Here is a 26,290-nt window from a genome sequence, read left to right as displayed (position 1 = left end):
TGAAATATCGTCATAACTAATATTCGGCTGTTTCCATCCTATGTATTCTATGCAAAGTCCGGTTTCATTCTAAAAATCCTCCTAACTTTTTCAGATTTACTAAACTATGAATGCCAGTTTCATCAGAAACAGCCTCCCAGATTCCCTCTATCCACGACTATTCACCTACCATCACAATAGGTCCACATTGGAGGTCATCTCCCTCACCCTACACTCATTCCTGGAACATCTGGATAAGAAGGACACCTACAGAAGACTCCTATTTATTGATTTTAGCTCCACCTCCAAAACCATAACTCCAACGAAACTCATCTCCAGACTCCCAAACCGAGGACTCTGCTCCCGCTTCTGCAACTTGATCCCCGACTTCCTAAACCAGTCCATCACTATACTTCTTATACACTGATGACCATGTGGCCAAATTCAGCTCTAACTCCATTTATAAATAAAAACCAAAAGAACTGCAGATGCTGTAAATCAGGAACAGAAACAAAGTTGTTGGAAAACTCAGCAGGTCTGGCAGCATCTGTGGAGGAGAAAACAGAGTTAACGTTTCGGGTGCGGTGACCCTTCCTCAGAACTGATGGTGGCTGGGAAAACGTCAGTTTATGTGCGGAAAATAGGGAGGTGGGTGGGATAGGAAGTAAACCATAGGATAGAGCCCAAAAATAAATAATTCAACAATGTTAAACACTGTTATTTCCAAATTTCAGTTCTCATGGTTGAGCTCTTTGAAGTCGTGGTTAGGCACGTGCAACAATGCTCTTTTACACTGAACAACAAACTTCTGAATAGAACAATTTAGAAACTGTTTTGACACTGAATTTTCTGCGCCAGTCATCGGTGCAGCGCCAGAACAGGGGGGAAAAATCAAATTGGCACAATCTTTACTTCACCAGTATTTCATTTACCTGGATCATATTTTATGTAACAAACTCATATTTATTTACAAATATTAGATTTAGGCCCATACCAACTCAGGAATTTCACTCTGACTTAATCGTGACATCATGAAAGATATTCCACTTCAACACCACATGACTTGACAAGTAATTGCCTCATTAGGCAGTGAATGTGCGTTTTCAGTTAAATCCTCATTTTCTGCTGGTGACATCAAATGAACGGAAACGATCAGATTGTGAGTGCTTATGTCTAGAACTGTTAAAGTCTCTCAGCGTCCCTCTCTGGTCTGCCGTTGACTCTCTTTCAGATTTTCTGTTTTTCTGTCAGTCTGTCTTTCATGCTAGCTCTTTAACTATAATTAAGCTTTATGCATAAAATAAATTCTATCTTTAAGAATGACTAATTATTGCAAAATGGATCGCAGAACTGCCCCTGCACCGATGTTTCTATAACACAGACATAGATGCACAATCAGTTACAGGAACATTAGCGTAATTGATACGTGACAAGGTTTCTTATGGCAACCTGTTTTGGAAGATCAAATCAGAAGGCATCCACCGTGAGCTGCTACATTGGGTACAAATTTATATTGTTCGTAGAAGACAGATGATAATTGTGGAGTGGTGTTTTTCAAACTGGGGTTGTGTGACTTCTGTTTTTCTACAAGGATTAGGTTAGGCAGTCTCATTAGTAAATTTGCCAACAGCACGAAAATTGTTCGAGTTGTGAATAGTGAGGAATATCATTAAAGGACAGAACATGATGTAGATCAGTTAGAAATTTGGACAGAGAAATAGCACGTAGTGTTTAACCCAGACGAGTGTTAATGATGAATTTTGCGGAATCAAATTCAACAAGAAAGTACATAGTAAATGCCAGAACCCTTAATAGCATTGATGTAATTCCATAGCTCACTCGTGATGCATGGAAATCCGCCAAATTAGATTCCTGATCGCTGAATGACAGGGAGGTGGATTTGATGATTGAGTGGTGCGTATTCCAACTGGATCTCCGTGTCCAGTGAGGTCCTGAATGGATAGTGTTAGGCCCGTTGTGATTTTTAAGCTTGTGGTTTTTAAAGTGTATTTAGATTTGAGTATTAGCATTTTTGTTTCTCTACATTATTATGGTTTCTCTTTTCCCATTATAATCTTGTTAATTTAGTCATCAGCATTTTCATATTCTATCACTGTCAGCTTTTGCTTTTTCTGACTGGAATACAGATGGTACCGTTGTATAGTGACATGGGAGAGAAGAGAAAAGAAACAATGGAGTGATGAAAGCTGCTGAAGACACCTTGAAAAGAGAATAAATGGTGGTCTCACCATAGTGCACTCAGCGATATTCACAAAATATACTTTGAAAGCAGACATATGTGAGGAAATCCGAGAAGTGGAGATTGAATAGATTGGAGTGTTGGTATAAAAAAGTGACATAGCAAAACGATATCTGTAATACGATGTCCGCAGCCAACATGACGTGAGAAAAACAGTTGAGTTACCCATGTTGTGTCAGCCCTGACGAAAGAGAAAATCGAAGCATGAATATACAAATTTCACAGTCCATTCTCATTTCATCAGGAAAATGTACATGTTCTCATCACTATTAACCAGTTCAAGATTCTGGATGAAATAACTTTGCGTACGTAAGTGTTTGACGACACGTGTTGCTTGCACAATGTTAGCAGAGGCAATCTCAAGAAAGGGATATTAGCCACTATAGTACTGTCCTGAGTACTGTAGTGGTTAGTATCCCTGCCTATCATGCGGGAGACCGCGGTTCAATTCCCCGCTGGGGAAGATACTAGTATCTCTTGTAGGGCGGCATGGTGGCTCATTGGTTAGCTTTGCTACATCATAGCACCAGAGACCCGCGTTCGATTCCCACCTCCGGTGACTGTCTGTGTGGAGCTTGCATGCTCTCCCCGTGTTTGTGCAGGTTTCCTCCCACAGTCCAAAGATGTGCAGGGTATGTGTGTTGGCCATGCTAAAATTGCCGATTGCTTTCAGGGATCTGTAGGTTATGGGGATGGGTCTGGGTGGGATTCTCTGAGGTTTGGTGTGGACTTGTTGGGCTTAGCTCATGTTAGAATGCAGTGTGAACGTTGTTGACATGCGAATGAGAATCTCACTGATCTGGCATTCTTTTGTCAGGAACATGAATTATTCCATTGATCATTTGCAACATTGAAAATTAAAACAAAAGCTCACCAGGCTTTACGAGCAATCAAGTTGTCAAATTTCATTCCCCGTAGAACTGTTTATAACTGGAGATAATGTCACCTCTCCATTAAACTTCACGTCCATTGATCATTGAAAAATAGAAACATAAACACAGATTGTCCCAGAGGTAGACAATAGAATTAATTTTGTCTCATAGATCAATTGTAAACAATTAGCTTCGCCCCACCAAGTCACATGTATAGTCACTGATAAATATAAATATAAACATAAACATCAAAATTCGCAGATAAGACGAAAATGAGTGGGAGAGCAAAGTGTGCAGAAGACATTGAAAGTCTGTAGAGGGATACAGATAGATAAAATGGCTGGGAAAGGATCTGGCAGATAGAATGCAACGTTTGAAATTGTGAGGTCATTCATTTTGGTAGGAATAGCAGTAAACTGGACTTTTATTTAAAAGGTGATAAATTACAGCAGGCTGCCATGCAAAAGGACAGGAGTGCCCTTGTGAATGAATCACAAAATGTTGGGTTACAGATGCAGCAGGTAATTAAGAAGGCAGTTTATTATAAATACAAGAATATATATGACTGTATTCTGCTCTCCCTGAAGACTTGGAAATTGAAGTATGAAGTTGAATCTATTCCTTTTGCAAATCAAAAATTCAACTGCTTGAAACTTCGATTCTTGCTTGTGCATTACAATCTAAATCTCACCTCATCAATCAAACTCAATTACAATTCATTCTTCTGTCCTTTTTTTTAAAATAGGTCTGGATCAATGATGGTATATTTCCGCTACCATATGTAATCTCTTTGAATAGACTATGAACTTACTGGAAGGCAGAAATGACTTGAAAAACCAATTGAACTATTTGAACAATTGAACTGCTCCTATTTCATGTTTTTGTGTGCCACAATTGGAGTCAACAGATAATAAATCAAATTGTGTAACTGCTCTCTAAATTTACTCTGAGTCACTGCATAAATAAAAGTGTTTGTGCAGCAGCTTAAAAGCTGAAGCATATTTGCACATTCTCGCAGAATAAAGAGGGGATCACTGAAACCACTGATCGTATAATTTTTCATAAATCTGTCAACAAAGAACTGAGCAACATATACCACCCATAGAATGTCGAAACTGCCAGAAATAGAGAAAAGTAAAATAATAGACTTTCTTCTATTCTCCATTTCTGGATCATTTTGATTGTCTTTACTTCTCCATATTTGAAAAGTCTTGCATGCTTTGTTGGCTGCCATAATGTTTCTGACCGTCAGTGTATTGAGGAAAAGGATTAAAAAGAAAGGTAGGCAAGGGGTAAGAATTCGGTCAGTCCATTGAAATGCTCCCCACATTGATGAAGTGTAACGAATTTGCTTCAGTCTACAATACCACGGGATATCGTCGATTATGTAGACGGGCTCATGCAAGAAGTACCATGGGATATTCTTTAAACAGCCAAGAACACTCACTGTTCCTATGATCGCTGAAGCCATTTTCTCAGTACAATATTTTAATTTCAGCTTTTGACAGGAAATGGCCACAAATCGATCGAAAGTGAACACAACTGTTAACCAGACAGAGATATCCCTGGCTGCATAAATTAACATAATGCTGAGACTACACAAAGGAGTCACAGAGAGGAAACTACTTGGAAAATAAATTGCAGGAATCCGGTTTAAGAGTATAGCATTTATAATAACCAGGAGATCTGCCACTGCCATTGAGACCAGGTACTGAGTAATGCACTTGGATAGTCCACATCTTCCTCGGGGTAGGATAACAATTGCCAACAAATTAACTGTATAATGAAAGTGAGAAAGGTTAACAATTATCTACCCATGGAACTAATGTATGAATTTGAGGAGTGAATAAGCTGATTAATAAATGCTGACAGTGTTTTTTTCACTCATCTTAAATTTTATGTTTTTTTTTCGTTTGAAATATGCTGGATGACACCACCATTGTCAATATTTTCAATTTTATTTATAATGTATTCGCTGGTCTGTTTCTTTCATTACGCAAAATGATATAAACTATACAGTATAGAGCAACTTGCCTGCTCTCAATATAAACATTAATACTTTGTTAAACATCTAATTAAGATTTCATCTTAATGCCTTTTATAAAAACATGGATTTCATGTCATGCAAAATTCTGTCAATTCTTCAAGCTAATTTTAAGCTGAAGGCCCTGAATGAGGCGTTGAAATGGTCATTCCTGCACTGACAGTTAGATAATGACTAATATAATATCAACAAAATGTGTCACTTTAACAAGAATACCCAGTAAGAGAATTTCTATGACCATTTGCTGACCTTTTGGTCGTCATTCCAAACCTGACGTTCCTGATGCTTGACTGAAATAGAATCAGATATCACTGAAAAAAATATCTGGCTCGCCATGACTAATATACAGCTACTCAGCCACATTAGATATTTTGAAACGACCATCTCTGCAATTGGAATTGTGGCCATTACAAAGTGCAGACTGATTTGAAGATAGGACGGGCACCCTTGGTGAACAAAATTTGCAGTATAAAAAGCGGGAGAAACTTACTTTTGGAATATGAACCATGTTTATATCATATCAGTGAAATAACATCAGAAACACAGCATATGCTTACTCCCCCCGTAACCCACGAGCACCTCATTAAGTTTGAAATGCAGTGTGTCTGCAAATGAGCTATAATCCCGGTTTCTCATTTCCGTGCTCACAAAGTCTGGTACTTTTTGAACAAACAGGGTGGTTCGGAACCACTGGTGTCCATGTTAAGGGTCATTGATGAATTGTGGATTTATCATTGTGGATTGTGGATTTATTTCGCAGACTGTTTCCGTGTCATAACAATGTGAATTACGTGTCTCCTTTTCTAGTCCTTGCCTTGGAATTTTGAGATGGTCATCAAATTGCATTCCCTTTCACAAATTCTAATCACCTGACTTCCGACCATCTAAGTGTTTGAACGAATAGAGCAGATACACCGGGTATTCTCAATCCGAAATCTTAAATGTGCTGTTATTCACTGCCTGTTCAAGCAAGTTTTTAAACATCAGCCACTCAATCTCTTTTGATTTGTCGATGGATTCAAATAAATGGTTTTGTCTATATATTTTATTTCCACCTTCACTCCTCGGTTCCATATACTGCAGTAATATTACAACAAATAGTGTATACTGTCAATTCTAAATAAACTCATTGCAAGTTCCACATCTTCCCAATGTTCTGTGTAAAGCAGCTTTAAAACTGACATCGGAACTAGCCGCCTCCTTTTAGGTGTAGGGCTGCTTCCCCTCTTCATATCTAAGTTGCCACAGAGATGGTGAAAGAAGCATAGAAAATAGATGCAGGAGTAGGCCATGCGGCCCTTCGAGCCTGCACCATCATTGAATATCATCATGGCTGATCATGCAAACTCAGCATCCCATTCTTGCTTTCTCTCGATACCCCTTGATCCCTTTAGCTGCAAGGGCAACGTCCAGCTCCCACTTGAATATATCTAATGAAATGGCCCAAAACCTTACTGTCAGAGAGAATTCTACTGGTTAATAATGCTGAGTGAAGAAATTATCCTACATCCCAGTCCTGAGTGGTTTACCCCTTATTCTTAGACTGTTACCCCGAGTTCTGGATATCCCCAATGTCGGGAACAATCTTCGTGCATCGAGCCTGTCAGTCCTAACGGGATTTTATGTTTCTATGAGACCCTCCATTATTCTTCTAAATTTCAGCCAGTACACGCCCAGTCGATTCAATCTTTTCTCATGTGTCAGTCCTGCCATCTCGGGAATCAGTCTGGTGAGCCTTTTTTCGACTTCCCCAAACTAAAGAATATTCCTTCTCAGACTAGGAGTCCAAAACTGCGCACAATGCTCAACATGCGGCCTCGCCAAGGCCCTGCACAACTGCATAAAGGCATCCTTACTCCGATACTCAAACACATTCTCTTTGAAGGGCATCATGCCATTAGCTTTCCTCACCATCTGCTGCATCTGCATGCCAATCTTCAGCGATTATTCCACCATGGCATGCGGGTCTCGTTACATCTCGCCTTTTCCTGAACAGCCACCATTCAGATCATTATCTGCATTCCTGCTTTTGTGACCAAAGTTGATAACCTCACATTTATTCAAATTAAATTGCATTTGCCAAGTATTTGCTGTCTCTGCCAATCGCTCCAAATCACTTTGCACCCTGTTGGCATCCTCGTCACAGCACACACTGCCACCCAACTTCATGTCATCTGCGAATTTGGAGATATTGCATTCAACTCCATCGTCCAATTCGTTAATGTATATGGTGAACATCTGGGGTTCCAACACTCATCAGTGCCTGCCACTCTGAGAAGGACCAGTTTAGTACAACTCTCTGCTTCCTGTGTGCTAACCATTTCTTTGTTCATGTCAATACGTTGCCTCTGATACAACGAATTTTAATTCTCCTCACTAATCTCCTGTGTGGAACTTTGCCAAAGCCTTTTGAAAGTCCAGGTACAACGATTCGCCCTTGTCCATTCTACTGGTAACATCCTCAAAAAATTCCAAAACATTTGTCAATCATGACCTCCTTTTGGTGAATCCATGCTGACTGACATCAATTCTGCCACCGCTTTCCAAATTATCAGTCATTACATCCTTAATATTTAACACCAGCATTTTCCCCACCACTGATGTCAGGGGAACTGGCAAATAATTCCCCACTTTCTCTCTTTCTCATTTTTTTAAAGACTAGGATTACAATATCTACCCTACAGTCTATTGTCCACAGTCGACAGAATGCTGGAAAATTATCTCAAGTGCGTCTGATATTTCTAGGATCACATCCGTAAATAATCTGGGAGACAGATCATCAGGCCCCAGGGACATATCGAGTTTTAATCCTATCCGTTTCACCAAAACCCGAAGGTTATTTCTGTTCTCCTTGGTGAAGTCAGATTCAATATATTTGTTCAAGTTGTCTGCCATTTATCGGTTTTCTATTATGAATTGTCCCGATTCCAGTTGTATTTTTCTTCACCGGCCCTTTTTTTTTCTATTCAGTTATCTAAAGAAGCTTTTGCAGTCAGTTTTTTTCTGTCTTCCACAAGCTTACTTCCATATTCTATTTTCCCATTCCAAATTAACTCTCTGCTATCCTCTCCTGAATATTGAATTTCTCCCAGTCCTCAGGATTTCTGTGTTTTTTTTTTTCTGGCCAAGTTTTATGTGTCCTGTTTGGCTTTAACACTGTCCCTGATTTCCGGTGTTAACCATGGTTGAGCCACCTTCCCTGTTTTACTCTTATGCCAGATAGGGATTTACAAGTTTTGAAATCCCTCCATGTGTTCTGTAAATGTCTGCTATTGTATTTCCACCATTAACCTCTTAAGTATCTTTGGTCAGCTTATCCTAGACAATGCATGCCTTACGCCATCAAACAGGTTTCTTTAAGGTCAGGACCCTAGTTTCAGGTTTAATTTTTTCACTCTCCATGTTACTGAATAATTCTGCCAAATTATGGTCCCGTCCCCAAAGGATCTGGCAGCAATTTTTTTTTTCTAATTAATTCTCTCTTGTTACATGATACCGAGTCTACAATGGCTTGCTCTCCATTCAGTTCCTCGACATATTGGTCGAGGAAGCATCCCTCATACATTCCAGGAGATCTTCCTCTATAGCAATGCTACCAGTTTGGTTAGTCCAATTAGTACGTCGATTGTCCAGATATTTAATTATAACTTCTTTCAGGTAGGGATTTTCTCATCGAAAAATGTTGAGCAAACGAAGTTGTACCTTTCTCAAATAATTTCGCACAGTCAGGCTTTGGAGCGAGCCTTTTACTATAATGAGTAGTAACTGAGCCAGCCTATTCTCATGCAAGACTAGAAAAGAAATTGTAGTCTTTATTGTTAAACGTTTACTGGCACAGGTTCTCAGTCTAGCTGACATCTTATGCAAACTGAAGAGTTGGAGTTCAGGGTATTTTGATAAAGACTAGTTCAGCAGTCACTGATACAGTCGCTTTAGTATCAACCTCCATTAGAACCAGTGACCATTTAACCACATAACTACTTTGTTTGGTTCTGACTTGGTTGTTACTAAGCAATTGAACTGTTCCAAACTCGATGTAGTTAAGCTTTCCAGGGAATGCACTCTCTTGGATATTAGCCAATGAGTACTCTCACTCAAGTCAGGCCGAGTGGAACTCTTTTGTTCTCTCGAGTCTGCATACCAGCAGAAAATACAATAGCTTGCTGGCCAGGATCTTTTAAAAAAATGTTAACCATGCAGCTGAGGCTTGGTTTTGTTTTGCGGTTTTACTGTGTTGTAACCTGGAGTTTATGTGTTCAGGGCAAGTCCAGAATGAGGCTATGTAATTGCCCTCATTCAAGTTGTGCCCCCCTACCCCCTCCAAGTTCAGTCGGCCTGGTGAGAATGTCCACTTCCATCAGTCATGCACTGTCACTCATATGCTCTACTTGCTACATTTTCTGTTGACAAAGCCAGTTATAGTGCTCATCCCTCAAACATTCCAGGAGATCTTCCTCCATCACATTGTTACCAGTTTGGTTAATCCAATTAATATGTCGATTGAAGTCACCCATAGTACCTTCTGTACCCTTACTGCACGCATCTCTAATTTCCTGTTTGATACAATCCCCATATTCACAACCACTGCTTGGTGGTCTGTACACAACTACCAACAACTTCTTTTCCTCCTTGGTGTTCCGCAGCTCCACGCATACAGCTGCTTCATCGTCTTTGCTAATATCCTCCCTTACTATAGTGTTGATCTCGCTGATTAAGGACAGCAAAAGAGAAAAGAAACTCCTGTATCAATGGAATAAATCATTCAGTTACTGCTACGCCTCTATGACATGGTGCTGCATCAACTCTTATGAATTAAGACTATAACACTTCATTCTGTGATAAAAATGTTGTCTCCCTTCTGCAGACGAAAATAATAGCGACAAAAATATTTCATGCGTTGCAATACACGCCAATAAACACATGCTTCCTATGATATATGATCAGACAGTTAGTTTCTGGCACCTTTAAAATACAAACAAAGAAAGGAATGAATAAGACACTGAAAATGGTTACCTGGAACAGCAATGGTTGCGAGAGCAGTGTAGTAAATGGCGTATGCCAGACCTTTGGGAGGAGTATGCATTTTTCTTGAGAAGCACGGATGTCTGTTTGGAATCCCAGAATGACTGTTTTCGAAAGTCGGATGATCCAATATTGTGCCAGACATTTTGACCTTGGAGGTACTGTTATATAGAATCATGAACCAATAGTTATTTGGTGACATCAGCATTTTCATTAGATGCAGTCACTGAACAAACAGTTTGAATCAAAATTAATGCTACAATCACTCACAAAGTGCTGCAGATTAATAGTAAATGTCACGTTTGTGTAGTTATTCATTGTGGAAGGATGAACAAAACAGAATATTGATTTAACGGAGAACTTTTTTTCAGAAAGTTGGAACACAAAGTTACTTGGTTATTTGTGCATGCAACAGTGAGCTGTGATTGCACAGCCCCTCTGTATGTTTTGGGTAGAGAGAAATAGACAGATTCTTGATCGATAAGCGAATTAACGGCTAAAGGGGTCATGCAGAAATGTGGATATGAGAAATATTGGATCAAACATGGCATGTTTATGTTGTGGACCACGCTTTAAGTGGCAGAGCAGCTTTCTTAGTTCCTATTTCCTACGATCTTATCATTTTGTCAGAATAGAATGAGCAGACTATCAGTTTCAAATTATTGAAGCAGACACTAAATTAATTGGAGAGAAAACCCTCCATATATTTGGGCTACAGCTCAATCGAGTATATATAAAGAGCCCTTGGCTGCTTTAATGACAAGCCTTTCATTCCAAGGATAATTATGGTAAACAACCTGTCAACCATCTTCAATGCCAGCACGTCCTTCCTTAGATACAGTGCCAAGGGTGATCACCAGATTCAAAATGCAGTCTGACTAGATCTATGCAGCCTCAGAAGTATATCTCTGACCATGTCTTCTCACCCTCTTGAAGTGAAGGCACTTGCCTTCCTTACTATCAACTGAACTTGAATGTTAACCTTTAGAGAATCCTGAAATAGGATTCCCAAGTTATTTTGTGCTTCTTAATTCTGAAATCTTTCCCCGTTTAAAAAATGGTCAATACTTTTATTCTCCCTACCACCGCGCATACAGTCACTCTTTTCCACTTTGATTTCCAATTGCCAATTGTTTCTCCACTCTCCTAGCCTGTGCAAGGTCTTCTGAAGCCTCCCCACTTCCTTAACGCTACCTGTTTCTCTACTTATCTTTGTGTCATCTGCAAACTTAATACAAATGTTATCAGTTCCTTCATCCAGTTCGTTAATGCCTAACACAAATAGTTGTGGTCCCAATATAGACCCCTGCGAAACTCCATTAGTCACAGATTACTGTCTTCAGAAAGACATTTTATTCCTTATTCTCTGCCTTCTGCCACTCGGCCGATCCTTCATCCAAGGCAGCAGGTTACCCCTAATAGACCACACCCACTGAATCTTGTTTATCTACCTTGCACATCACCTCTTCAAAGGATTCGTGCAGATTTGTCAGACATGCCTTCTGTTTGACAAAGCTATGCTACCCCACGCCAATTTTACCACGCACTTCCAAGTACTCCGCAATTTCATTCACAATAAAGGGACTCCAAAATCTTAGCAATGACAGAAGTCAGGCTAACGGATCTATAGGTCGTTGTAATTTGCCTCCCTCCCTTCTTAAAAAGGGTTTCTACATTAGCCATTCCCTCCCTGACCTCTGAAATATCACCAGAATTGCCACTATAGTCTCAGTCATCTCCTTCAAAACGTTGTGTGGTTATCCATCTGCTCCTGGTGATTTATCTATGGTCAGACATTTAAGCTTCACTAGCACCTCGTACTCAATGGCCTTATCGTGTTTATCCCCTTCTATAGCTTGATATAATGGCTGAACAAGCTGACTCCTGGAACAGAACATGTCACTTTGTCAGTAGAGCGATTTTGTTTTTATTTTTTATTCGTTAACAATATTAGGACGTTGCTGGCTAGGTAGCATGTATTGTCCATCCCACATAGCCCAGAAGACAGTTCACAGTCAACCACATTGCTGTGGGTCTGGAGTCATACGTAGGTCAGACGAGGTAAGGATAAGTTTCCTTCCCGAAAGGACATTAGTGAATCACGTGGGTTTTGCTGACAATCGATCATGGGCTCATGGTCATCATTAAATTTTAAATCTAGATATTTAAAACTTGAATTCAAATTCCACCGTCTTCCGTGGCGGGATTCAAACCAGCATCCCCAGAATGTTATGGGAGTCTCTGGATTATCAGTTCAGCGACAATACCATTAGGCCATTGCCTCCCCTGAATTGAAGAATTGAAGAACAATGAAGTTTAGCAAGGCATCTGACAATATTCCACAAGTCAGGCTGATCCACAAAGATGAAGTCACACGGGACCCTCGGTGAGCTGGTAAGATGTGTACAGAACTATCTTAGTCATAGAAGACAAAGGGTAGCGGTGGAAATTGACTCATTTTTAAGCTTGCAGATGACACAAACAAAGATTGGTGGAAACTGTGGCTAGTGAGGAGGATAGCCAAAGGATACGTCAGGATATAGATAGGTTAAAGAATTCGGAAGAGAAAACAGACAGATAGAGTTCAATCCGGGCAAATGCGAATCAAATGCAGAAGACAAGCGCACATTAAATGCTGGAATCCTTCGAAGCGTCAACGTACAAAGGAATTTCAGTTTGCAGGTCCACAGTTTCTGGAAAGTAGTAACATGAGTCAATGAGGTTGTCAAAAATCATAGTGTGTGCTTAACGTTATCTCGCACGGTATACAGTGTAAAAATAGGCTACTCTTGTTGCGGCAGTCCAGAGCGGTGGTTCAGCCACATTTGGAACATTGTGCATAACTCTGCACTCCAAACGAAAAACAACGTGGAAGGAGAGTAAACACAAGGTGGAGCTGGGGGAACACAGCAGGCCACACGGTATCAGAGGAGCAGGAAAGCTAACGTTTCGGGTCAAGACCCTTCTTCAGAAATTTCTGATGAAGGTTCCCGAACCCAAACGTCAGCTTTCCTGCTCCTCTGATGCTGCCTGGCCTGCTGTGTTCCTCCAGCTCCACACTGTGTTATCTCTGACTTCATCGTCGACTGTTCTTACGATCTCTGTGGAAGGAGACTCGTGTGGATCTTGCATCTGTTACTGAGATGGGAATTTTTTCTTATGAATTTCGTCTGTTTTTTTTGGAAAGAAAGCAGAAAACAAGTTTCATTTAATATTACTTTAAGAACTTTTATAGTTCAAAAAATAATGTCAGGAAGGAGGGATTGGATTACATGGAGTGCGGCAAAGGCCCGGCTATATATGTGCCAAGGGTTACCAGGAGATGTTTTCATGGCCAGAGATCAGGCCGTTGAACTTTTTCACTCGTTTGTCAAGTATTCATTAATAGCGATTTCAATAAAATTGGGGACAGGTTCCTGGATTCAATATTGTTCTGAGGTTAATTTTTGGCGTCAGAGAGATTGAAGTACCTTCAGAGCCAGAGAGTTGAGGACCGACTGGTAGATGATCGGAGGAAGTGGTTGTTTCCAATTGCTGAGAGCATAAGCTAAGTTCTGGATGTTAAGAATTTAATTTTTTTTTCTCTCGTACATGCTTAAAATTACTTTAACAAAGGTCACATTTTGAGCTTCTTCTTTTAGGCATTATGATATACAATATAGGCTTTAAGTTTTCTCAGCACAGAGCAATTACTCTACAAACACTGGATTTCAGAAAAGTGTGTGTCTCTTTTTACTCAAGGCGACGTTAGCAAATTGATAAGTGGCAATTATGGCAGTCAATGGAGTGCTATTCTCCTCCTCTCAGGTGTAGGGAATAGTGAACAGTTGAATGTGCCTGAAGACTATGTCTGCAGGAGGTGTGTTTGGATCTGTGTCATATTGGACTGTTTGTATCAACTGGAGAGGTAGTTCGAGTCACTGAGGAGCACACAATAGTGTGATGTTTAGTAGCTTTCAAGAGTTGGTCACACCGCAGCTTCAGTCACATAGATGGATGACTGGCAGGAAAGGCAGGAAGCAGTGCAAGAGTCTCCTATGGCTAATCCTCGCTCAAACAGATGTACAGTTTTGGGTATTTCTGGAGTTAGAAGATAGTCTCTTAGAGGAAAATAGAAGTGTCAGCCAGATCTTGGGCACTGTGAATGAAGCTTCTATCAAGCATGGTTTAGCAGAGTTCAAACATTATTGGGGACTCTATAGACGGGGCACAGACAAGAGACTCTGCAGATAAGGGTGGCATGTTGCCTCCATGGTGCCATGGCCATGGTCATCTCAAAGCAGTTGTAACATATTGTCAAAGGGAAGAATCAGAAGCTGAAATTTGTTGTATATATTGGTGAGAACGACATATTTATGTAAATGTTAGCAGAATGAATATAAGTTAGGCAGGAGTTTAAAAAGTAGAAGCTTAAAGGTAGCAATATCTGGATAATCCTTGTACCACGTGCTAGTGATATTAGGAACAAGAAGATAGGGCAGATTAATCAATGGTTTAAGAAATGGTATCGTGGGCAATGATTCTTTTTTTTTAATCAATGGGATCGCTTATCGACAGAAGAGACCTTTTCAAAAGGGAAGAGTTTCACCTGAACTGGAGGGGTCTAATATCCTGGCGGTGAGGTTTGCTAACTTTATTTGCGAGCCTTTAAACAAGTAGGGAGGGGTGAGTTGAGAGGTGCTTTACACTACCGAGATGAGGATGACAAGTGAGAATGGCCATGAAGCTAAAGAAAGCAAGTTAGTTAGATAAGGCAGGAAAGAGCAAGTCGGAGAAAGAGGTAACTCTGAAGAATTAAACGACATTAATTTCAATACAAGGGGTCTGACAGGGAAGGCAGATGAACACAGAGTGTATATAGTGTCATGGAAATGGGACATCATAGCTATTGCAGAAATGTAGCTGATGGTAGACAGGAGTGTCAGCTCAGTCTGCCGGGTTTAGATATTACATCAACGATAGAAAGGTAGGCAAGAGTGGCTGGGGTGTGGTTTTTTCATTGGTTAAGGGAAAAAAAATGCTGTACTTAGGATATTTCTGAGTGATCATCCAATGAAAATATATGGGTTGACCTCAGACATCAGAAGAGAGTTCTCACATTAATGGGATTGTAATATAAGCTCCCAAACAGTCATCAGGATTTTGAGCAAGACATATGCAAGGAGATCACAGACACGTGTAAGAATTATAGGGCTATAATAATAATAAATTTCCAAACACACACTGGGACTGCCACGTCTGGGATGTTGAGGAATTCATTGAATGTTCGAGAAAATTCTCTTTATGAATATGTACATGTACATACTAGAGAAGGGCAAGTGACTGAGTTGTAAGTGGGTGAACACATTGGGACCAGCAATCAGAAATCTATCAGTTTTAAAGTAGTTACGGAAAAGGGTAGACCATGGACAAAAGTTAAATTTCTTAATTGACCTAAGGCAATTCTGACAGTGTGAGCTAGAAACTTTCAAAAGTTAATTAGACTATTCGCAGATAAAGGGACTTTAGGCAAGCGGCAGGATTTCAAGAGTGAGATAATGAGAGTTCAGGGAGAGTACATTACGGTTAGAGTGAAGGGTAAGGTTGGTAGGAGTAGGACACTATGGATGAAAAAAGGTATTGAGGTTCTGTCAAGAATAAGAAGGAGGCAAATGTTAGGTACAGACAACTTGGATCAAGTGAATCTCTGGAAGAGTGTAAGGGTATAGGGATATTTTTAAGAGGGAACTCAGGAGGGCGAAAAGGGGGATTTGAGATAGCTTTGGAAATATATTAAGGATAATACAAAAAGATCTTACAAGTACATTAAAAACAAACGAAACACTTGACAGAAATTAGACCCCTTTAAATATCAATGTAGCCGTCTATGTGTGAAATAACAGGCGATGAGAGAGATACTAAACGAATATTGTGTGTCAACCTTACTCTGCAGAAAGAAGTGGAGGCGAGGTAACTCGGGGAAATGAAAAAAAAAAGGACGTCTTGAAATCTGTTCATATTGCAGAAGAGGATGTGCTGGATATATGAACAAACATGTATAAATGAGGATAATTTTCCGGGACATGATCAATTGTATGCCAGGATATTGTGGGAAGCTAGGCAAGAAATTGTGGGAGCCCTAGCAGAAATATTTGCATTATCTACAGCTACAGGTGAGGTGCCAGAGGAACGGAGGGCGGCTAGTGTTCTGCGTTTGTTTAAGAAAGGCTCTAAGGAGAGGCTTGGGAACTATAGAAAGCTGAGTCTGACACCAGTAGTGGGTACATTTTTGGAGGGTATTTTGAAAATTTACGCGCGTTTTGTGGGCAAGGGTTGATTGTGGATAGTCAGCATGACTTTGTACGTGGGAAATTATGACTCGCAGACTTGATTGAGATGTTTGAGCACGTAAGCAATAACAATAACGACGATGGCGTGGTAGATGTTGATTATGTAGGCTTTAGTGAAGCCTTTGACAAGGACTATAAACTAGATTGCATTGGATACTGGGAAAACTTGCCTTTTGCCTTGATGGGAGGAGACAGAGAGAGGTGGTGCGGTTTGATTTTTTTGGACTGCTGGTCTGTGACCAGCGGTGTTCCACAGGCATCAGTGTTGTGTCCACTTCTTTTTGACATTTACATGAATGATTCAGATGAGAATATAGAACGCATGGCCAGTAGGTTGGCAGATGACTGCAAAAATGGTGCCATATTAAGCAGTGAAGAAGGTCAAGACATATAACTCCTAAGTGTCCTCTGGGAAATTAAGGATGAACGATAAATTCTGGCCTATCCAGCGATGCCCTCATCCCACGAATGGATAAAGAAAGACTATTAAAAAATCTGGCCTGATGGTACAGCATTCTATTACTCCAGATTACTAGCACCTACATGAAGCATGGAACTCGAGTGGAAGTTTATTGTTTTTTTCAACCTAATGCTTAATATTAACTCAGATTCATGGCTGCCTGAAAAATGGAACGCATGGCGTCTTAGTTAGTTGCATTAAAAAGTATTCTGCTCTTTGACATCGTATTGATGCCTAATATTCTAACTGGCACGAAATATTGAGGTATCAATAAAACAAATTGTTAAAGCCAACAATACAGCAAACCCATCCTTAAAATTGGTGAGAAACAAATTATCATTTCCGATTGGGATCCATCCATTTGAATCCCTCTAGTTTATTTTAGTTCTTGGTCATGGCACCAGGTCAGTTCAGAAAGGTATTATAAACAACTGTAAACGTTTACATCGAGATCACATGACACAAATTAAAAACTTATCCTGATACAATCCATCATTATTCATTCTACACTTGTGGGCCTAAATGGGGTTAAAACATTTTATTTTTGAAAAAGAAACAAAAAAAAGATTGGCGAACATGTTGAAAGCAAATTACATGATACTCAATGCAAGTATTTTCGACACAGCTACTATTCTTTTGGCTGACTTTAATTGATTTGATTGTGACCTGGTATTGAACTTCCCTCGTAGCCCTTGTCAACTTTCATACGCCTTACTGAACAAGAAACCATTTTCCTTTGTATTCAAAATATTCAAGTACTCTGTTTGAACCATCGTTTCCAGAAAAGAGTTGAAAAGACAAAGAAAAAATACATCTGAGAGGAATAATCAGCTCCTACTCCATTTTACGTGTGCGACCCGTGAGTTTTAAACAGTGGCTCCTAGATTCATCCTGACGTGTAAACTCTCTATCTACGTATTGTTGCCATCGTGTATGGTAATAAAAGAAACGAGTATTGGAGGTGGTGGATGGGTGATAATGCAAAGTGTTGATCTGCCCTGGATCACAACAAACTCCTTGAGCTGTCTCATGCAGGAAAGCGCAACATAGCCCATCACACCTATGACTTGGGTATCACAGATTTTAGTCAGAAAATGGTAATGGGTTAACTGTTCATTCACGGCTGCATTCCTAGCCTCTGACCCTGCGCTGTTTCATCGTCTGAGGTTCGCAAATGGCGCTGACCAAAATGCAAATATTACCAAGCCCGCTACTGACCTTATGTTGGTGGGACGATAATTAATGAAACGCCTGAAGATCGGTGGCCTTCCTTTGTGGAAATCTGCAATGACGTTCTGGAACTAAAATGCATGATTTCTAACAAAAACAACAATCCTCGTTTGTGCTATGGATGACTCCAACCGGCATAGTGCATTCTTTCGATTCCTGCTTTTAATAACACTGGGCCGTACCACGCTGAATCAAATACTGCATTCATGTCAAGGGCCATCTTTCCGACATCTGCTTTGTTGTTTATCGCTTTTGGCAAAGTTTGCACAAGGTGAACAATTATGCCAAGCGACAAGGAGTCCGAGCAGCACCCAACCTGAGCTTTGAAAAGATAATTATTCTTTTACAAGTTTCACTTTACAACAATATCAACGACAATGCATTCATATCGTCTGATATCGACATATTTTCAACTACTCCTAGCTTATCTTTTTCATCTTATAATGGTCCTAATCTTTCTTCATATAAACTTCTTTGTTATTTTTTATGCAACACCTGAGAATCTTGTAACATGATCACGTGCCCACTACTTGCATGCTGATCTTGTTTCTCATTTCAAGCCTCACTTCTTTTACATATATTTCTAGGTGCTCTGCGGTGATGAATTCTCGATGTTTGTCTTAGCCTGTCCTTCTTGTCTTACTCTGCCAGTAATGTCCTTGATTTCAATGGCGCCCTAGGCCTGGCTGCCCCTTTCGCTTCTTTTGTGGAACAATGATTAGTCTGAATTTACTGAATATCCCTTTCCAATTTGTCACACTGCTGTTGATTTATTTTCACATCTGTGTACAAACATTTTATTAAACCATTGGTTGGATTTTAAAACTTGGCTTTGCAGCAAAAGAGTACTGCAACTGCTGTTTTATCTCTGCCATTTTCTACAACTATTTTAAAACTATGTGATCAGCATTACCAAAAAGCTGCCAATCAGCACTACGCCCATATGCCCAGCTGGAATTATCCACGTAAACCACATAGCTCGACCGTCTTGCTGTATTTGCTACAAATTTGCAATGTCAATTACTGCTGCATTAATACTCTATACTTAATTTTGGCGTGGTTAGAATCTCCTATGCTTTGCATTTCTTGCAGGTCAGCCAGTTCTTCACTCGGCAATTTCCCTCTGATGTTTTGGGGATCTATGATATGTTACCAACTGTTTTTTGTCTTTCTTTTTTTCATTCCTTCGGTAAATTCACATAGCCTCATTTTCGATTCGTACAAACAATTCATCCTTTTGAGAGAGAGAGAACTCGACTGATATTCTAGAGATCCAGGTAATATTCTGGGGACCTATATTCCTGTACTTTCACAGTAGGTGGTGTAGTGGAAATTCTTTTAAAATCTGAAATTAAGACTTGCATGATGATCATAAATTCGTTATCGATTGTTGTCAGGTCCCATCTGGTTGACTGATGTCCTTAAGTGAACGAAACTGCCATCACTCCAGGCTTCCAGTGACGCCCTCATCCCTTGAATGGACAGCAAAAACTTGCCAGTGAAGAAACATGGACCACCTGACATGGCAACGAATGAGCAATGGGTGACAATGTTTCGTATGTTTCTTCGATGTGAGCATCTCAATAAAATTTGGTCAGTGCCTCGCAAACTTCCCTTGTCATATGTATTAAGTATGAGGAAACAACACGTTAAAATACTGACACATTTCATTTGGTAATGAATATGTAACGAAGATGCAAATTTGCAAACGATGTATATTATTAATGGGGAAGTTCCCAAAGTTAAACCCATTAGTAAAAATGAGCTATTTTGAAAGAGTTTGACAGAATCTAAATAGCTTGTGCAGGACACCAGCCTGGAAGCAAATGTGGGAAACGGTGTCTTTTCAGAATGTGAATATTTAGTCAAGATTTCCTTTTGCAGTGTCTTAAACTATAGTGGACTTTTTAAAAAAAAAAAAAATCCTGTGCATTTCTTAAGGGCATACAATCAAATCAATCTTCATCGTGTGTTCATAAATAGCAAAAAAGAATGAATACCCTGGGATTTAAACTGCATATGATTTTGCTTGTCACCAAAATCTCAAGGACAACGAGAAGATCGCATCAAACCTTTAAAAATTGAGCTTAGATCTTGTATTCAGGAATGTCATATTGCTTGCATCAAAACAATACCTTTGTTCTCGTCTACGAATAAAAATGGCCCTAATGAGTAAGTCATATTCAGTCAGTTTGAAGTCAGATGCTGATTTAAGAAGGCACCTTATATCAATTAATTAAAGCAATATCAATCATCCAGATCTTGGAAATTACATTTCTGACGGACTTGTCTGTTTTGCACTTAAGGTAAGCAAAGCATGTTCGTGGCCTAAAACAATTGCAAACTGCACAAACAGCAATGGCAACTGCAACATATAAAGAGGCCAAACGTTGTCTTTTTTTTGCTGGTGTCAAGGTTTTCATTTAATTAAGGACGAAACTGGAAAACAATTCTAATTGACAATTGGAAATTCGCATTCAGCAAACCTGCTACGTTTTACCAAATATGAAATAGTCTAACCGCTACTCAAATTAGTCAATTATACAGTGATTTCTTTTTTATTAGTTGTGGGAATAATTACGTACTAGAGTCAATGGATGTTGTAACATATGATGTAACTGCTGCCAGAATCTCCTCTGAGTCACCGCATAAATAAATGTGTTTGTGCAGCAACTCAACAGCTGAAGCATATTTGTGCTTTCGTGAAAAATAAATTTCGGATCACTAAACCTTTGAGGTTTGTATTCATTTATGAATTGCTCAAAAAAGAACTGCACAACGTATGTGGTCCATAATAGAACGAAACTTCCAGATATAGAGAAAAGTAGGACAATGGATTTTCTCCTGTTCTCCATCTCTGTGTCATTCTGATTGTTTACCTTTGTTTGAGCTCGTAGCCGCCTGCGGGCTCGACTCGCTATGAGAATGTGTCTGAAGGTCAGAGCATTGAGGAAAAGTATCAGAAAGAACGGGAGGCACGGAGTTAAAATACGATCAGTCGATTGGAATGTTGCCCATATTGGTGAAGTGTAACGGATCTCCTTCAGTCTGCAATACCATGGAACATTATCTATAATGAATATTGGCTCATGCATAAAATACCACAGTATATTCTTTAGGCAGCCTAATCCACAGACTATCCCTAGTCTGACATTTTTTCAGTGCAGTATTTCGTTTTCAGCTTCTGACAACAAATTGCCACAAATCGATCAAAGGTGAAGGAAACTGATAACCAGACGGAGATGTCCCTTGCTGCATAAATCAATGCAATGCTGATGCAGCATATTGGAGTAATGGACAGGAAACTACCTGGAAAGTAAATTGCTGGAATGCAGTTCAAAAGTACGGCAGGGATAATGACCAAGAGATCCGACGCGACCATGGAAACCAGGTATCAAGTAATACATCTGGAGAGGTCGCACGTTCTACGCAATAGGATCACAACTGCCATTAAATTAACTGTAAAAGGAAGGGAATGAGAAAGAGGGAGAGAGAAAGAGATTACTTCATGCACATGTCTTTGAAGTGATGTATTAGGTATTCATAGGGAAGGCACCATGTACTGAAAATGAATTGATTTGGATTTGGTGCTAGAAGGACAGAGATCACAAATATTAACTCATCTTCTTGGGGGCAGCACAGTGGCTCAGTGGTTAGCACTGCTGCCTCACAGTACCAGGGACCCGGGTTTGATTCTACCCTTTGGCAACTGTCTGCGTGGAGTTTGCACATTCTCCCCGTGCCTTTGTGGGTTTCCTCCAGGTGCTCTGGTTTCCTCCCACAGTCGAAAGATGTGCATGCTAGGTGTATTGGCCATGCTAAATTACCCATAGTGTTCAGGGGTGTGTAGATTAGATGGGTTATAGCACAGTGGGTCTGGGTGGGATGCTTTGAGGTTCAGTGTGGACTGGTTGGGCTGAAGGGCCTGTTTCCACACTCCAGGGATTCTATGGTTCTTTGTATTTAAAAGGTACTCGATGGATTGGTAACGACACCCAACAATCCTTATTCTGAAATATACTGCCTAAAGTATGAAAAGAACTTCTTACCATTCTTCACAAGAATCCTTAACTTCCTTCCTAACTTTTTGGTTGGGAGAAGGGTTGAATTCTGCATCGAGAAAAGGATATTCAATGGAGGAATGATCCATCTTCATTGCTAAAAATTAATTTATTCTTTCGATACCTGGGTTACTTGAGGGTTCAATTCATACCTCTCAGGTTAAAAACATTGCTGTTTGAAGTGAAATGACACATCTCTAATAAAATACACTTAATTAAGCACAAGAGGTTTTTATAGAAACCTGTGGACATGGCGTTACAAAGATACACTGAAGATCAGTATGATTCATAAGTAAATTCCACACTGATAATTTATTTTTCCTTAACGTATTTACTTTAACTATCATGCAATTTATATCATATGTTCATCAATTTCATTACTTCATAAATCAATTTGTCGGTTATTAATTAGCAAATTATGTAATGAAAACATTGTTGCATAATACTTTTGAGATATTCAACAAAATTAGAGACAAGATTTCCAGAATCAAATGAATTAAATACCCTGGGCCACTACAGATGGAGTTGCAAGTGAAGCACCAGTTCCATTACATAATCATATATATTAATCAATTTTTCCTTGTGTGCATACAAATCAGCTTCAAAATCTTTCTTCGCATCATATTCTGTAGGAGTAGATTTTTTTTCCCCCTGGAATTTCCTTCATGCTGATAAGCCAAATGTTTCTGCATTTGACGCAATGCGTCTGTGCCATCGTTCATTGCAGCATCACAGACATCAATACTTTGTTTTTTAGGAATTTAATTGGACAATCCAGCCACTCGAGCCTTGCCTGCAGGCATAATACATGTTTTCATTTCTTGTAACTTAGGTCGGGTTGTAGAACAGTGCGATTTAGGGGTACAGGTACAGAAGACTTTGAAGTTTGCATCGCATTCAGTGAGAGTGGTTAAAAAAGCGTTTAGCATCTTTGCCTTCATTGATCAGTCCTTCAATATAGGATTTGGGAAGTCATTTTGAGGTTCTACAGGACATTGGTCAAACCTCTTCTGGAATGCTGTGCGCAGTTCTGGTCGTCCAGTTACATGGAAGTTTTGACTTATAAGGAAAGGCAGAATATGCTGGGACTTTTTCACTGGAGGTTCGGAGGTTGAGAGGTGACCTTATACAAGTTTACAAAATCATGAAGAGGATAGTTAGGCTAAATGGAAAGTCTTTTTCCTTGATGGGGATTTCAAGACTAGGGGATTTCACTTTTAAGGTGAGAGGAGAGAGATTTAAACAAGAAATGAGTGCAATTTATTGTACAGAGACTGGTTCACGTGTGGATTGAACTTTCTGGGGAAGTGATGGATCTAGGTACAATTTCCACGTTCAAAGAGATTTGGATATGATCATGAATAGGAAAGGTTCGGACGGATAAATGCGAGAAGCAAGCAGCTGGGCTATTTGACTTCGAGATTATGTTCAGTTCAGACTGGTTGGATTGAAGGTTTTGTTTCTGTGCTGTATGACTCTGTGGCTCTATGACTCAATCTTACGATTTCTGTTCCCATTATCTTAATAGAGCTTCCTCAGAAAAAAACATTATCAACCTATGCTTTCATTCCTTTATTTATTCACGGGATAATGGCCTCGCTGGCTAGACAGCATTTATTGCCCATCCCTAAACGTTTAGAGCGGATTTAAGAGTCAAACACATTGCTGACAATTTGGAGTCACTGGAAGGTTAGACCAGGTAAGGATAGCACTTTCCTTCCCTAAAGGGCATTAGTGAATCAAATATTTTATTGGCAACAATCGACAATGTTTGCATGATTATCATTAGACTCTTAATTCCAGACATTTTTTTTTTCTGTTGAATTCAAAGTCCACCATCTGCGGTGGTGGGATTCGAACCCAGATTGCCAGAACATTATCTGGGTTTCTGGACTAACAGAGCAGCGATAATAGCATAAAATCATGAAGTGTATAGATAGGATAAATAGAGAGTGTCTTTCCCTAGGATGGGGGATTTCAAGACCAGGGGACACATTTTTAGTTGACAAGACAGAGATTTAAACAAGACATAGGTTTTTTTTTATTGCACAAAAAGTGGTTCGCGTGTGGAATGAACTTCCTGAGGAAGTGATGGACGCAGGCACAATTTCCACGTTGGAAGAGATTTGGATATAAACATGAATAGGAACAGTTTGGAGGGATAGGTTCCCGGAGCAGGTTATCACTAATTATTTTAAGAAGCCAATCCCAATTTACTCTGGGCTTTGTATGCACGTCTAGGAGGCTGCTTTCTTGTGGCATTAAGTTATATTTATGTTTTTCCCTTGGTTACATGGTCACATGCAAAACAATAACATTCCTCGCACCTATGTTTACTACACCTGCACTTATCCTCAGTATAAACAGAAGTTTCTGGAACAACCTAGCCGGTCTGACAACATCTGTGACGAGAATTCAGCGTTAAAGTTTCTTGACCAGTGACCCTTCCCCACAACTGTTCTGATGAGGGTTCACCGGACCTGAAACATTACCTCTGATTTCTCTTCACAGTTGCTGCCAGACTTGCTGAGCTTTACCATCAATTTCTGCTTTTTTTTTTGTTTCAGTTTTACAGTATCCGCTGTTATTTTGGGTCCTATCCTAAACATGTCTAATTCTCCAGATGATGTTTATGCAGTTACTTCCTAAAACTTAAAACTGTTAACATTCAACTGACAATTTGCCGGATCCATTCTAAGATCAATACATAAGTAACAAAAACAGAAAGTGTTGGAAAAGCTCTGCAGGTCTGGCAGCATCTATGGAGAGAACTCAGCGTTAACGTTTTGGGTCGAGTGAACCTTCTTCAGAACACATTACAACAGCCTCTACCTAGATCCTCATTTATCAAATGTAGATACTGCTCTCGAAGTCTTTAAAATATAATTCCAGTATTCTGGCCTCTGTGAGAGAATGGACAGCAGGATAATACATAGCGACCTAAGAAAATTTATCTGGAACAACGATCGTCGCCAGTGCAGTGTAATAAATAGCATATGTACTCCTCTTGGTGGGGCATGCATTTTCTGTGAGATGTGGTGGTTGCCGTTTCCAATCTTAGCAACTTGATGCTAAGCAATCAGGAAAGGTTGTTTAAGTAGCTGACACTCGGCATCCCCAAGGACACAATTTGCAAGATTCTGCATCAGTCACATGTTAAGCATCATCAATGTTTACATTATCAACAGTCGCTAGTGTATTATTTAGGATTGCTTCAACATGAATGTTAATTACAACAGTTAAAAAAAGATGAAGTAATGCAGTTTGCAATGAATTTGGTGCAATAAAATGAACGAAACAAATATCTCTCAATATTAAACTAAAACATTCTGAACGATGTTGAAAAAAAAGTCCTTTTTATCCGAAACTGTCCGTTAATATTACTGCAAAGTCATGCCAGTGCTTAATTACATCTGAAATGACGTAGGGAAACAATTATTTCAGAAATGAAGTAGCAATAAATTGTAGAAGGGTGTGAAACATTGGACAGTGTCATAGCTGCAGACATTTGATACTCAGCTCAGTCCAGCCATTTTTTTCCAGGAATGATGGCATAACATTAATGTAATTCGACGAAATAATCCAATGAACCGGTCTCACGTTGTCAGCACACAACTGCATAATGCACCACGTCCGCAAATCACAGTAATATTAGGAACAACTTACCATCAATTAGGGAAAAAAAAGTCCATATTGTAAAATGACGTCCTCTAGGGAAGATGTCTTGACATTCTTACACAATCTGATCCACACATCTCTCCAGGAAAGTCCCTTATTATTAAGTGTTCTATGAAATACCCCAAGAAAGTTAGTTGGCTTAGAATGTGCAATGACTCTTGACCACGTCAATGATACTCAAACCCATATCATTTTTATATTATAGAGCCTCATCCTCGACTAAATCCAGGAAGCAGGCAGAAAGACTCCTTTTTAGCATCTGTGTGGCATTTTCTTACTTCCAAAATAATATTCAGCAGCTAGCATCCCAGCATTTTGCATTGTGATTTTAGAAATGTCCTGCCTTCGAAAGGAA

At 39.6% G+C, this 26,290-nt stretch overlaps 1 protein-coding gene and 1 pseudogene across 1 annotated transcript; both read right to left on the bottom strand.

Moving 5' to 3' along the window:
* Window positions 1–3,979: 3,979 nt before the first annotated feature.
* Window positions 3,980–4,810, bottom strand: LOC125488083 (probable G-protein coupled receptor 139). The gene has a single exon (XM_048620905.1). It carries the CDS (start codon window positions 4,808–4,810, stop codon window positions 3,980–3,982), a length of 831 nt encoding a protein of 276 aa, XP_048476862.1.
* Window positions 4,811–9,546: 4,736 nt separating this feature from the next.
* LOC125488082 lies at window positions 9,547–21,578 on the bottom strand (annotated as a pseudogene).
* Window positions 21,579–26,290: the final 4,712 nt, after the last annotated feature.

Source organism: Rhincodon typus, chromosome 49, assembly GCF_021869965.1.
Source record: "Rhincodon typus isolate 14 chromosome 49, sRhiTyp1.1, whole genome shotgun sequence".
Lineage (NCBI taxonomy): Eukaryota > Metazoa > Chordata > Chondrichthyes > Orectolobiformes > Rhincodontidae > Rhincodon > Rhincodon typus.
The sequence above is the reverse complement of the archived record's forward strand: the minus strand, read 5'-3'. Positions and strand labels throughout refer to the sequence as shown.

Bases quoted from the DNA above. Each gene is read 5' to 3' on its own strand.
- LOC125488083 (XM_048620905.1), bottom strand. From the start codon at position 4,810: ATGGCAGTGGCAGATCTCCTGGTTATTATAAATGCTATACTCTTAAAC.